Source organism: Hyalella azteca, unplaced genomic scaffold (genome assembly GCF_000764305.2).
Source record: "Hyalella azteca isolate HAZT.00-mixed unplaced genomic scaffold, Hazt_2.0.2 contig561, whole genome shotgun sequence".
NCBI lineage: Eukaryota > Metazoa > Arthropoda > Malacostraca > Amphipoda > Hyalellidae > Hyalella > Hyalella azteca.
Genome location: NW_025930908.1, coordinates 1 through 14,556, shown reverse-complemented (window position 1 = coordinate 14,556; position 14,556 = coordinate 1). Strand labels below are relative to the sequence as shown.

Sequence of the window (14,556 nt, the reverse complement as noted above, 5' to 3'; positions counted from 1 at the left end):
TGTCGGAATATACCGCGTTTACCCTAGTTGTTGATTAAAAGCGTAATTAAGTAGTGTTCAATATTCATTAGTGTTCTAATTCAAAGCCGTGTTGTATTCCAATACAGCTCACACAGCAAACAGAATTCGAACACGTGGATGACGGCATTACGTATCAGTAGAATTTGGACGTAATACGCCTCACCACGTGCTGAATATTGCCACACAGTGACGGAATATAGGGATTTGCCGCCGATTGGTAGGTTTCCATTCTAAAGGCTTTTAAATAAATCTGGCAACATTTTGTGACGTTTCATTGTTGCTGGCGCGTAGTACGGTGTTTTGCAAGTCAAATAAAGCAAACAGAACTTGAGTAACGCATACGGTTATTTTTTTATAGTTTTTCATTTCTTGATGCGTCCTTAATGTGACGGAATATACCGCGTTTACCCTAGTTGGCCAAAGACTGACATATATATTAAATGAAAGAATTTCAACGATTCAATCTAAATGTGTCGGCAAGATCTTCTGAAGGCATAAATTTTGCTACTGAAGCATCGCCAAAGATCTTGCAATTGCAATATTCATCCACTCTCTGCACAGTGGGTCAGACCTACCTAGTGTTTTGGCAATAGTATGGCGCACAATAGTATGACGTCAATATTTCAACCATCAACAAATGCGTGGAGCTAAGACAAAGCTTAATAGTATAAAGGAAAAAGTTACGGTGTCAGAATTACCCACGATGTCGGAATATACCCCGTTTCGGCGTTTACCCTACCCTACTGTCCCTACAGACTTTAGCAGAGGTACTCTTCCAAAATCTCACTTTTCACACTTTTTTTCAGGGATTTTTTAGAAGTAGGCTAAATGTATGATTTTCTTAACTTGCTTTATGCTAGGTACATAGTAGGCTAGATAGGTAGTAGATAGGCTACCTGGTAAAAAAGTTGAACTTTACAGCACTATTTTTAGTTTTACAATACCTATTTTGATTAGTTAAGCTGCTAGGCCTACTGCCGCCTACAACTGTACAACATTTCTACGAAATGTGGCATGTCTGTCCGATTTACCCTGCCTGTCCCTTATCACTTCATTGACTGTACCTAAATGTACTACTACTGTCCTGTCTGTCCATCATTGATTTGACCATTCATTATTAGCCTCGCGCCCTCGCTTAACATGGAAGCGACGAATAGAATTTATTCACAACCCAAGTCCCAACTTGAGTTGAAATTTTACTTGAAAACACATATGTCATCAATGAAGCCTAAATGTTATGTAAAGCCAATTACCAATATAAGCTGCACATGAATTCAACTCGGTGCTAATTACTCACCTTGCAGAGAGCTAATCTATTCATTTTGCCTGGAATCACTCGAGTGCGAATAGCAACACACGAACCGACGACCGAGAGCCACTCACAGTCGGCAATGTTCAGCAGTTGATGCCAGAGTTAAAACTTTTTAATAATATTTTGTAGAGAGATTAAAATTGAATTATAACTAACAATATCTAAGAAAATTGAACCCAACAACACTAATAAGTATATATTTAGGCACGATAGATGTAATTTTTTTCTAAATTTCGCTCTGACTTGTTTCGGGAATTAGTAATGCTATTTACATGTTCCGATAAAACTTTCTGCTTCTATCGTAACATGTTGCTACCATTTTATTTAAAACTGATTGCTCTATTCTAACAAACACTTGTTATTTTTGAACTTTGTTATAAATGAGTTCATATACCGTATTAACAAAAGCGAGAACATATTTTTACTGAGTGTCCGGCCGTAAATTTGTCCGAGACGTAGTTGCAACTTCTAATGAGTAGGTGTTGCCATTTATTTAGGCATTTTTAAAAGTAATATTGTACCTCAATGTAATAATATACTGTCATTATGTTTATTTTTGGAAGCACTCAAGCACTCGAAAAATATTCGTAAACATCCCTACATAATTTCAAGTTTATTTATAATTTTTTCTACCAAAAATTCTGATGAATTGGATATAATTGTTCTGAATATGTTGATAATTCTGTAAACATGTTGCGTTTGTCGTTGTACTGTACAAAAGATGCAAGCTGTTAGTAAAATTCAACGTTCGCTTGTGCCCTTTACATCTAATTGGGCTAGGGGTTTAGCCCCTTCATTCCTTATGTGTGAACGCCCCTGGTATACCAGTGACGAATAAGATATACCGTATACCAGTGACGCCTCTGGTATATCTCATTACACAGTTGAAAACTTGAAAATTCGTTTTTTTTTCTGACAATTGAGATCTTGAAATTCTGTTATTCTTTTTACTCGATTTAGTCTGCATGTTGTCAAAACCCTTCATGTAAAGTAGGATTGAAACCTCGAACTCATCGAAATCTATCACTATTGTTCCTTATCACTTGTACATCTAAACACATTAAATTCGTTTGAATTATTTTTTTATATCAGACATTCGTGACGTCAAATTTAGTCTAGGTGTTCATGAATATCACAGGTTCAATAGTTTCAGTTGGCCAAATTAAACTGATAATAAATATTTTTTAATATGCTACAAAATGAGTCAGTCAACTCAAAAACTCTTAATTGAATGTAATCGTAACAAACATTCTGTTGTTACAGAGAGTGTGATTTGGGAAGTTATGACTGACCACGAGTCGACAACTGATGTGTCTAAAATCGAAAGAGAGAGCGCTAGCAGCTCCACTACCAAGAGTCCTACGCACCAATATGCAAGAATTCTATCCGACTCCTCATCTTCTTCAGCAACGGTTGGGGCTCTTCGTGGCCATGGCCATATGGAAACATCTGTAGACTTAAAACTCGGCACTGCCACTGTGCCCTGCGACACATTCCATTATTCAAGTGAGCATGAAAAAGCAAGAAGACAGAACTTTCAGCTTGGAAGCATTCCTGAAGATACCCAAGACTTAGGACCCGTTACACAAATTCCATCTGTTGGAACAACAGTCAATAGTTTAAAATCTCACGACGCCGCTAATCATGAATTCCTGACGACTGGTGAGGCGTCCCAGTTTCCTCCTGGACATTTCTCCCATCTTGGCCTTAATGACGTTTCGGAAGTCGCAGCCACCGAGCAACATATGTTGGCCTGCAACTGCTATGGGGTAAACTTTCCTGCGGCTTTTGATCACGTGCAACCTGGTGGCTCATATGAAGCTTGTGATAGCAATGCAGTTTGTATTGCCCCTGGCATAACCGATAATGGGACAGCCGTCGAGCCCTCCATATCTAATGTTGGATCTCACACGGCCACATATATGCTTCCTGACACTGGACGTTACTCACCCATTGAGATTCGTCCAACAGCGACAAGTGGTTTTTCTTCGTCTGGTGATACGTTTCATGTTATAGCTGATATGGAATCGCACGAAGATGCTCTGCATTCTCATTATTTGCTTCAGCTCCACAGTCTAGCTTCGCGCATAACCACACTCTTGTTACAGGATCATTCATAGTTCAGTATACGATTAATAACTAAAAATAATAGTTACATATTGATTCAGCATTGTTTATTTCTATATTATTTATCGAACGGGACAGCTCTATATACGTCTTATTTTTTTAGTTGAGTGTACAAAAAGTTGTTAAAAATATTCTAATTGCACTTTTCCCTCAGAAAAGCGTTGAGTCATGTAGCATTTCTCTGGCGGTAACGTATGCAGAATCGCACAAGCAGGTCGAGTGATGGCGCTTGCGAGCTATTTGTGTCGAGCGCAGCTGACGCTCGTCAGTCGAGAGCTGCGTCTAGCGTTATGCGCACCTAACGTTTGCATAGTGCATTGCGTTGTGTTGCATACCGGTGAAAAGTTGTAATTATTCTCTTGGATGACGCTAAGTGCGGGCAAGTTAAACAACAAAATGAACTAAATGCTAAGATATTATTGTTATTTTGATCGACAGCTGAGAAATTATAATCAAACGAACGATTTGCAATGTCATTGTTTTGAACAGAATGTTTATCATACAGGTAGATTAAAATTGTAATTATTGTTCTTAAAAACACAAAATCTGTGTTCGTGATGGTTTGAAGCAGCAGCATTGCAGGAAAAAATTGTCCTAAAAATAAGTTCGATCGACACCACTGAAAATATAGTAATTCTGAAACTTAATAGCTAGAATCTCGAGCACAATTTTCCTGTATCAAGTAGTTATGAAGTTAGCCCAAAGAACGTGCAAAAATAATTTGCCGTGGTTCATTAAGAGGTTATCTGTAATCACCTTTCGAATAACATTTATTTTACATGTTACATGAATGTTTCATTCAATCCTTTCTTTGTACAGACCTGGAAGCATTCCTATTAATATATAAGAGTTTCAGATTTTACTCTAACCTCTTAAGTTCTTCAGAGATGAGCTGCAACTGATCAGTCATTTCAGTTAATATTTTGAGTTTCGTTGCAATTTCATTTCGAATAGTTTTAGTGACTTTTCTTTTGTTGATTCAACATCGCAAAGTTTGCTACAGGAGATGCGACGCTATCAAGCAAAATAAACTCGCCCGAATATCGTTTCCACTTTCTCAAATATGTGATTTTTATTTTATTGTAAAGAGAATGCAAATTTTCTGAAAAATTCAATAAAATTACTAGTAATGTTCCGGTTACATATTTTTAATGCAAGTACTTAAGCATTAGCGATGCTTATTGAGAGGTTATATTGATTATCAATTTGTACTCGCTTTACGACAGATCTTCTTCAAGACAATTTTGATTCACGCGGCGGAATGGCAGACGGAGCGGTAAGTTTAGAGGAGATGTCAAGTTTGGGTGTACTCTTGGTCCTGGAGTCGAGATTAGCTCATTTTTTTTTGTATCGCTCCATTCAGGTAATAATTTAGATCTAAAAAGTGTTCAAATGATTTCTCAACCTCAAGGGAGGTTGACTTTGGTGCTCATGCGCAAAGATTATTGAAAATGTGCCCCATAAACAGAATTAAAAAATTACTTACATGTTAAATATTTATTTCAACTTTGTAGATAAATGAAGGCTGTCAGTCGAATATTTCTGTTAAAATGAATATGACTTATTAATACTGAATAATAAATTTGGAGCGTCATTAATCAGGAGTAAAAAAATACAATGCATACCGACGATAAAATATTTTGATTTATTTTTATTATAGTTTTTCTTTTCAGTCAATAAATTTCACAGACGAAGGTGCTGTCATGTTGGTGAAAAGTTAAGTCCTGCTTTTCAGGATGTTTAATTTGGCAATTTATTTTGTCCCATTGCGTATCTCATACATTCAATTTATGACGATAAAACTATAGCCAAATTGAATGAATATCGTGCAAAAACGCTGATAACATTAAATCAGATGTATCAAACAATCAGAGCTGGGCAGCGCTACTTTGCAATGTAGCGGCCGCTACCGCTACATGCTCTAAATGTAGTAGGCGCTACTGCTACCGCTACAATTGCTTAAATGTAGCGCCGCTGCCGCTACTGAAAATGTAGCGGCCGCTACCGCTACATGCTCTAAATGTAGTAGGCGCTACTGCTACCGCTACAATTGCTTAAATGTAGCGCCGCTACCGCTACTGGCTACTGCGCTACATATAGCGCACTACCAGGTACTGCCCACCTCTGCAAACAATGAACAAAGTTGAAAATTAATTAAAAATGCAATATTGCACAGGCATCGGTCCGGGTGTCCTCGAGCCTGTCGGAACGCAGGGACATGTTTGCTCAACGCGCTGCTGCTCACCAACACAAGATGGAATCCAATCCATTCAGCGGCAGCTTCAAAATCGGCAAACTTCCATCCCTTGATAAAAAAGATCCGAACTATGGCAGGTCAGATGAAAGATCCAGATGTAATAGAATCAATGAATTATTTTATTAAACCTACATTATGAATAACCTACACTTTATTAAACCTACATACATTATGCCGAAATCAAATTAAATCTCAGGTTTTTTAATGGTGTTGTGCGACATGATCTACCAGGAGGGCGAACGCTACGAGGACGACACAGCAGCTATCAATTTTGGTGAACTGTTTCAGGTGCACTAACAGTAACTGCAATTGGATAGTTTTACATTTTCCATATACAAACTTTAGAGGCCAAGTGTTATATGAGAAAAGATTATCAGGTGCACCCACAGTAACGGCAATTGGATAGTTTTACTTTTTTCATATACAAACTTCAGAGACCAAGTGTTATATGAGAAAAAAATTGTGAAGAGGATCAGTTTAAACTTCAAATTGTCGTCGTAAAACATCGCTTAGAGAGATCGAATATATCAAATTTTTATGTAAACGCATCACATGAGGGCAGAAAAGTTCCCTTCAGAGAGGAAACCTCGAAAATGTTTTAACCATATCTGTGACAGAATTATCAATAGTAAAGCAACTTAATGAATTTCCATAGATGTGCCACGCTAATATTGTTCAAAGTACGTGACAAGCAGCATAATGAGAACTAAATCAACCTGCCAACGATAATTAACTCTATTGCTAAATTTTTTCACGCCAGATTTACACAAGAATTTCAAGCAAAGTTGTGGGAATTCTGCTGCGTGCCAGAAAGCACGGCTTTGTGACCTTTGAAGGCGAGGTTCTTTTCCAAGTAAGTTAAATATGATATTTGTTTGCCTACATCAAGTCTGGCAGTAATCTATTGACCTGGCTTTGAGACCTTTAATTCGATATTATTCGTAGTCAAAAGACCACATAGCCACTAGAGAAATCAAAATGGAAGCCTTTAACCATGTCCTACTTTATTTAGATCTTCTTATGTATGAATATATTCAGGTAGATCATGTATGAGCGATTAAAAATGTCCGTCGTGTATGATAATTTTAAAAACATCAAATGTAAAAACATGGGAAAACCGATCTAAAAAGTTTCATTCCTAGGGCCGTGACGATCGAGAACCTATCGTCCTCTTGAAGCCAATTCAGCAGATCCGAGACGAACTCGCACAAGACACAGAATTTGAGGTCGGGGTCTGCCACAGAGCGAGCCCTGCGGACACCGGGCAGTAGTGTTAGTTGCCATCCACTTGACCATAAATTCGACTTCAGTAATGTAGTAGAATAGAAGTGTCGGCGTTGAAGAAATAGGCCCATGGCCTGTTGCCGATTCTTGAACTTTTCGTGACTTGTATGTGTCCTCTTTTAACTATTTATGGCGATTGAAGACGCATTAAATTCGTTATCTGCCATTTTCTCATTATTTATCCAATGAGGTGAGACCTGTCGAAGTGAGTGATTGTATGGTTGAAGCAACTGGATATTTTAACCATCAACATCAATCCTATTGAGAGTTTTGTATTATGTACATCAGTGAAATAGTTAAGCCATATCAAAGGGATTTTTTAGGATTTTGGAGTACAATCTACTTATTATTAGCTGCGATTGGCGAATTTTCCCAAACTGATAAAGAATTAGGCCTATCAATTTTAATCTGTTAGTGTACGGGTAGAATTTTATGTAATTATGAACTTGAAATTCGCTGTACCACATTATTTAGGTTCTGGATCCTAATTATTAATAAGATCGCTAACAGAAAATACTTTCCATCGTTTTGTGCTAAGATAAGAAGTACGTTTGTTTGCTTTTTGAAGCAGAGTTCAGAGTGAGCTTTGGCTATAGGCAAGCCACCGGTACTGCCATTAACGCGAGCAATGCACCCAGATTTCAACACCCTAAAACGTTTTATCATGAATTTATACGGTTATGTTTACCCTCAGATATTCATTTCTTATGCTTTTATCATATTGTTTTTCTCGAGCCCACTGCACAATGACGACAAAACTTATGATACTGGAAGCGTTCGAGTTTTCGACGCTCGCGCCATATTTCCCGCAATCCTACCAACTATAGGCCTATACACCTGATTTGCAAAATTTAATGCTACATTAAGTTTTATACTGTTCTCTCATTGTTACAATGTTAAGACAAGCATAGTTAGTGCGCACAAGATATATTAAAAACACAATAAAATTTAAATAACGCCTGACGGGGGATATCTTTCAGCATATGATTTTCTCATACAAGACGCGACGCCATAGAACAATCATCTGCTCCACTAGTCCGCACTTCCCATAACAGTTGTCTGCTGGTGTCGGGATGCATGAGTGTTGCAGGTGTTGACTGCATTGAGCACGTCCTTATCCTTGAGGCGCCTTAGAGTTAATGTTGAATAATATCGAATTTACTATGGCACGAGGAAACAGCGCAGAATATCTGCCTTTTTCTACGATCTTCATATAAAGTCACGATGTGAGAGATCATGCATGAAGGACGCAATTGCCAGGAACAAGTTAATGAACAATGATAGATAAACAGATCGTTTAATCTACGAGTGTCGTTATAAAATCAAACGGCTGTCAACTTTCAAGAGATTTTCTTCTGACATAAATTTTGAGGTACGGAAGGCCTGAATATAGAATACAATAGAAGTGTCGGCATTGAAGAAATAGGCCCATGGTCTGTTGCCGATTCTTGAACTTTTCGTGACTTGATTCACAAGGAATCCGGCCTTTGGAACCCGATCTTCTCATAACTGACGATTGATTGAGATAGCTGCTGGACTTATTGCCTGGTCCGTAATTTGCTAGGCATTTTAAGACTGAACATGTGCTCCTGCATAGCTTCGTCTAGTCTGTTTTTGAAGGCGTTCATACTCGGAGCGTCAACGATGCTATCAGGGAGGCTGTTCCACATGTCGGTGACTCGAAGCGAGAAGAAATGTTGCCGCATGGATGTGTTCCAACGCAGTTTTTTTTAGTTTTGCTGTAAGCTTAGATAAGCCTATGCACCGTACAGTAATATCATTTCACACCCTATGCTAACAGCAATCAGTCGTAATGCTAGTGAAAAAGGTAGGAGTGAAAAATCGATCTTATTGTGTAGTAACTTGTAATGATTTTAATTGGTAAATTTTCTATTTATTGAGACAATTAATTGGTCTTATTTTAAACCCAAAGGCTTCAGATATAAGATAAACCTTTTACTTCGTGTATTTTTAAATGTTCTTTCCATAAATTGTAACCGCAAAACTAATTAATCAAAAATAAGAAACTTATGGTGACCGAAAACGATTTTTTTACTTATTAAATTGTAACACTTCTAATAATTCTAGTATTTTGCGTTCTTCGATTTGATTTCAGACTTTCAGAAATAAACCTAATAATGGGTTGCCTACATAATCTTTCACTGTTAGGTTGGTTCATATTTTCATGATGACAAATGATAAATTTCCGAATTTCAAAACATTATCCGAAAATATCAAAACAAAAATTATCTTTCATCACGAAATATTGGTACTAGGTACAGAGATGAAGACAGGCGAGGTAATCTGCGTAATATTGTTCCCAGAACTAAATAATATATGCATAATCCATCAAAAATTCCATGATTCTAAAATTCGTATCACTGACGAGATAAGATGGAACTAAATTCTTAGTGAGTAAACATTAATGTTCTAAACTGTCTTCAGTCACGAAAAATAAATTTAAATTATTGACCTACGATCTTTATGGTGAGATCAAATTTATTTAGAATTGCACGAAACAGGCCCAGAAAACAGATCAAATAAAGGCTCAAATACTGAACAAAATCGTCCAACAAATACACAATCGAAGGAGAAGAAAGATATCACAGAAAATATAAATTATATGAAGTGTTAGCTACCAAAGAGCGAATGGTTATATAAACGTGTGATTACCTCTGTAATCACACGGCATTTTAACATCATACACTCCATGATTCATTTTACAGCAAAACCATTTAGCAGGTGCATTCTCAATGGAGGACCTTAATTTACAGCTTACCGACCCGCTTGAAACCTTCCTTTATTTATATTAGCTTAGTCTGACCACAATAAAACACATCATTTAAAAAATAAGAGTAGCTGGATCAGAGCACAGGTGCCCTAGATGCTAAATGAGCAAGATCACTCTAAGCAGCCGACGAGCTTTAGATAAGCCTAAGCACCATACAGTAATATCATTTCACGCCGTATGCTAATAACAATCAGTCGTAATGCTAACATGACATAAATATATTGTAACGAGTATTTGTAAAAATACTATCATAACCGGCAGTAGCACCATTACGAAATAATATTAACGTGTAAAAAATCTATTTAGTTGATAGTTGACATTGCTTTACAAAATAGTGATAAACTGTTTGTGTAGAAAATCATGGTTTGAGACTTTTATTTAAATCTGTGAATATATTAGGAATCCTTTAAGTACGGTATACCTGTATTTGCTGATTTTAAGTGGTAAATAAATTAATAGATGATTAATTTAAGAGATGATTTTAGACACATAGAAACTAATTCTGACAGGGTGTTGGAATTTTGACACAGCAGTGCACAGGGTGTTGTATTCCAACACAGCTCACACAGAGTATTGGAATTCCTACACAGGGTGTCAGAATTCCTACACAGGTTGTCAGAATTCCTACACAGGGTGTCGGAATTAGGAATTACGCTTTTGAAGCGCTGTTGGAATTAGTCTCACAATATGCCGCATTTAGTCACACAGTGTTGGAATTCAGTGATTTTGTAGATTTTAATTCTAAAAGTCTCATCTTAAAGCTGACACTCTGACCTATCCAACAGTACCAAAACCATCTCTGTACCACAAAATGGGGTAACTTTGACAACTTTTTTTCAAAATGTCATGTTAAGGAATTAAATTTAAGGATCGTTGATTCGTTGATTTAAGGCTTTATTTAGGCTTACAACCATATACAAGATTTTTTGATTTTCATTGGCTTAAGCATGTTGAATTAAGCTAGTCCGTTAATTTCAGGTACCGTAAAATGGGGTAACTTAGACCACTTTTTTTTATAAATGATGCCATTTTTTTACTAGCTAAATTAAACTTGAATTGAAACATGCAAAATACAGGTCTATACTCTAGCTTCACTCACCATAAATTGCTGGCTCCTGCCTCTCATAGTCTTTATGTAATTTCAAAAAAAGTGATGGTCTTTGTTACCCCAGCTCTTGGGGTAACTTAGACCGGGTGGTAAAATCAATTATATTTTTTGGTAAAATAACTCCAAATAACTCCAGGTTTTGGTGCATTGTAGTAGAACTCTTCTAGTTACATATGCAAATGACAAACTTGAGGAAAGTGTCATAGTTTGCAAATGGGGGGCGCCGCCCCATAATGAGGGAAATGTGACTACCTAATGGCAGCCCTGATGGGGTAATATTGACTGGCTTGGAAATTAAGTTAAAATTACCATATATAAGACTCTGTAGAGTCTGAAACATAAAGAAAAAACATAAATAGGCTGTCAAACATAAAATATGTTATATATGGTAATTTTATATTAACTTCCAAGCCGGTCTATGTTACCCCGTCAGGGCTGACATTAGGTGGTCTAAGTTACCCCATTTGGGGGCGGCGCCCCCCATTTGCAAACTATGACACTTTCCTAAAATTTGTCATTTGCATATGTAACTAGAAGAGTTCTACTACAATGCATCAAAACCTGGAGTTATTTAACCAAAAAATAAAAAAATTGGAGGGGGTACTCTGACAGGCTTTAAATAATAGCTTTTTTTCGTGGGTCACATTTTTAATTTTTTAACCTATTAGATATGCAAACTTTTCAAATCTTTCTATTGTGTTATGTAGCCTCAGTATTAGGCCTTTAATGCCCATTGACAAAATTTTTCTATGTCAAATAGTTTTTGAGTTGTGGGGGTTTTTGTTAAAAAAACGAAAAGTGGTCTAAGTTACCCCGCCGGTCTAAGTTACCCCATTTTACGGTAATCTTGCGGCAGTCAAATGGGGTCGTTCCCGCACCATCGCTCACACCATCCTGGACAGAAATTGAGCTCCAGTATCGTCTAGTTGCATTCCTTGCAGTCTTGAATGTCAATTTCGAGGCGCCCGGTACTTTGTCGGGCTCTACTGAACATTCACACTTATTGTCACTGGAAACTTATCTCCTAGAGTTTTGAAGCTACATCAATGAGACATATACCGCTTGATTTGCAAATAAAAGATATACAAACGCAACTAGGGCTTTTTTAAGTTCCTTATAGTTCGGATTTTATTTTGCAAAAAAAGGGGGAGGGCGGAGGTAAAATTGAAAAATTTCAGAAAAAATGCTCCCACACCCACAAAAATGAGAAATTCAAAAAAAGCCAAAGTTACGTTTTTAGATATGGTCTTTATACATTGAATGATATGTGTCTCGATGTTGTAGCTTGAAAATTATAGGACTGATTAACTTTCTACAGTATCCCCTTTTTGGCCGTTTTCTAAGAATTTCATGTTTTCTTACAATTTTTTGAAAAATTCACATGAAAAAAAACAGAATTATGTTTTACATACGTGTACTAAATTTCAAATCGATCCATCTAGTGATATCTGAGATATTTTTTACCCCAGACACTCCCCTTAAATAAATATGGCAACAGTTTGTGACGTTTCATCATTGCTGGCGCGTAGTGTGGTGGTTTGAGAGTGATGTAAACTTATCAGAACTCGAGTTGCGCATACGGTTAACTATTTAAAGCCATTTATTTCTTGCTATGCCCTTAAGGTGTCGGAACATGGTGTGTTTACCCTACTTTTAATTGTTTTTTTTCAATTTTTAGTAGTTAATTGATTTTTTTTTTTTTTGTTAACTGGAGCTTTTGCTATTTGAGATTCTACTGTAAATGTGTTTTTAGGTGTGTGCCTTATTACCCCCTCTTGCAGAAATAGCTGCCATTTTTGGGGGGGATGAGATACACGAACTCCATCTAGGGTAAACGCGGTATATTCCAACATCGTGGGTAATTCCAACACTTCTCAACTTTTTCCTTTATATTAAGCTTTGTCTTAGTTCCACCACTTCCACGCATTTGTCGATGGTACTTGAAATAGTGACGTCATACTATTGCGCGCCTGGCGCCATACTATTGCCAAAACACTAGGTAGGTCTGACAGTCTGAGCCATCTGGCTTCTGGCAGGAAAATGTTGAGATCCTAAGAGAGACAGTGCAAGTCACCCAGTGAGAATATTGAAAAATGTGTCAAAGTTCATAGTTGACCTTGCTCTACCAAATAGTGATAAACTGTTTGTGTAGAAAGAATATTATGGTTTGAGATTTTTAAATAAGTCTATGAATATATTAGGAATCCTATAACTAAGTATACTTGTATAAGTTGTATTTGCTTATTTCAAATGTAAATAAATTAATAGATTACTAAGTTAGGAGATGGTTTTAGAACTTAGACACATAAAAACTAATTCCGATACAGCTCGAAATCAGACGCACATAGCTCGTTCCGAGCCACTGTGCAGAGAGTGAACGAAGATTTAAAGACCTACGGCGACGCATTATCGGCAAAATTTTCGCCTTCAGAAGATCTTGCCGACACATTTAGATTGAAATTCTTGCATTTAATATATTTCTCAGTCTTCAGCCAACTATTTAGAAAAAAAGTAAGGTTTCCGGTACGTTGGATGGATTACGATGCAGCGAAGCTTGTCCGGAAATCAGTTGCGATGAGTTCACGCAAAAAATGTAAACAACATTTTTTCGATTGCTTAGTTTTGGTCGCATTAGAGCGGTCAGACTGCTTTATTACTTGTTCAGTTGACACTTGCTGTACAACCGGACTGTTTTTAGGGTAAAATTAGTTATTTGGGGTAACACGTGCATGCAACCTTGTAATAAGTTTGTGGCTTGTAAATAGTTCATCATTACTCAGCGTAAATGGCTTTTCATTAAAAATTACCCGGCGACGCATCTTTTCTTTAAAATGGCCGGCGACGCGTTGGGCTTAAAAATCCATATATTGCCGACGCTGCATCCACCCTCTGCATAGTGGGTTCCGAACTGTGTTGTATTCCAATACAGCTTACACAGGGCGTTGGAAATTGGAATTACAAATTACGGTTTTGAAGCATTGTCGGAATTAGTCTCACAATATGCCGAATGTAGTCACACACAGCATAGGAATTCAGCTATTTTCTAGATTTGAATTCTAAAGGCTTTTAAATAAATATGGCAACAGTTTGTGACATTTCATCATTGCTGGTGCGTAGTGTGGTGTTTTGAGAGAATGAGTGTGATGTAAAGCAATCAAAACTCGAGTTGTGCATACAGTGAATTTTTTATAGCCATTCATTTCTTGCTACATCCTTAAATTGCAAGAATATGGTGTGGTTGCCCTAAATAAGGAAATTAAATATGAACTGATTCTATAAATCTCTGGTTTGCCACTATGTACGGATTGTACACTGGTGTTGGCTTAAATTAAAAACCTAATACCTAGGTAGTTTTACAATATTTTGATTTTTGATTAGTTAAGCTGCTAGGCCTATAACATTTCTACGAAATGTGGGATGACTGTCCAATTTACCCTGCCCGTCCTTTATCACCTCATTGACTGAATGACTGTAACTGTACTACTACTGTCCATCATTGATCTGACCATTCATTATTACTAAGCTAATAATAATATTAGCCTCGCCTAACATGGAAGCAACGAAATGAACGAATAGAATTTATTCACAAACCAAGTCCCAACTTGAGTTGAAAACGCAGATGTCATCAATGAAGCCTAAATGTTATGTAAAGCCAA

The 14,556-nt window shown here is 37.0% G+C and overlaps 2 protein-coding genes across 2 annotated transcripts in view; one reads left to right on the top strand and one right to left on the bottom strand.

Moving 5' to 3' along the window:
• Positions 1-1,421, bottom strand: part of LOC108671420 (cytochrome c oxidase subunit 7A2, mitochondrial) — a 7,276-nt gene extending 5,855 nt beyond the window's left edge. Inside the window, exon 1 of the mRNA XM_018158967.2 lies at positions 1,319-1,421. Within this exon, the coding sequence (XP_018014456.1) occupies positions 1,319-1,342 (24 nt within the window). The 5' untranslated portion in view covers positions 1,343-1,421. The remainder of the gene's footprint in view (positions 1-1,318) is intronic.
• A 3,145-nt stretch (positions 1,422-4,566) lies between these two features.
• On the top strand, positions 4,567-7,080 carry LOC108671419 (actin-binding Rho-activating protein). The gene is given in 4 exon segments (XM_018158966.2): positions 4,567-4,736; positions 5,637-6,005; positions 6,478-6,570; positions 6,860-7,080. Coding segments are annotated over 4 exon segments (606 nt in total). The 5' UTR covers positions 4,567-4,721; the 3' UTR covers positions 6,989-7,080.
• The last annotated feature ends 7,476 nt before the right edge of the window (positions 7,081-14,556 follow it).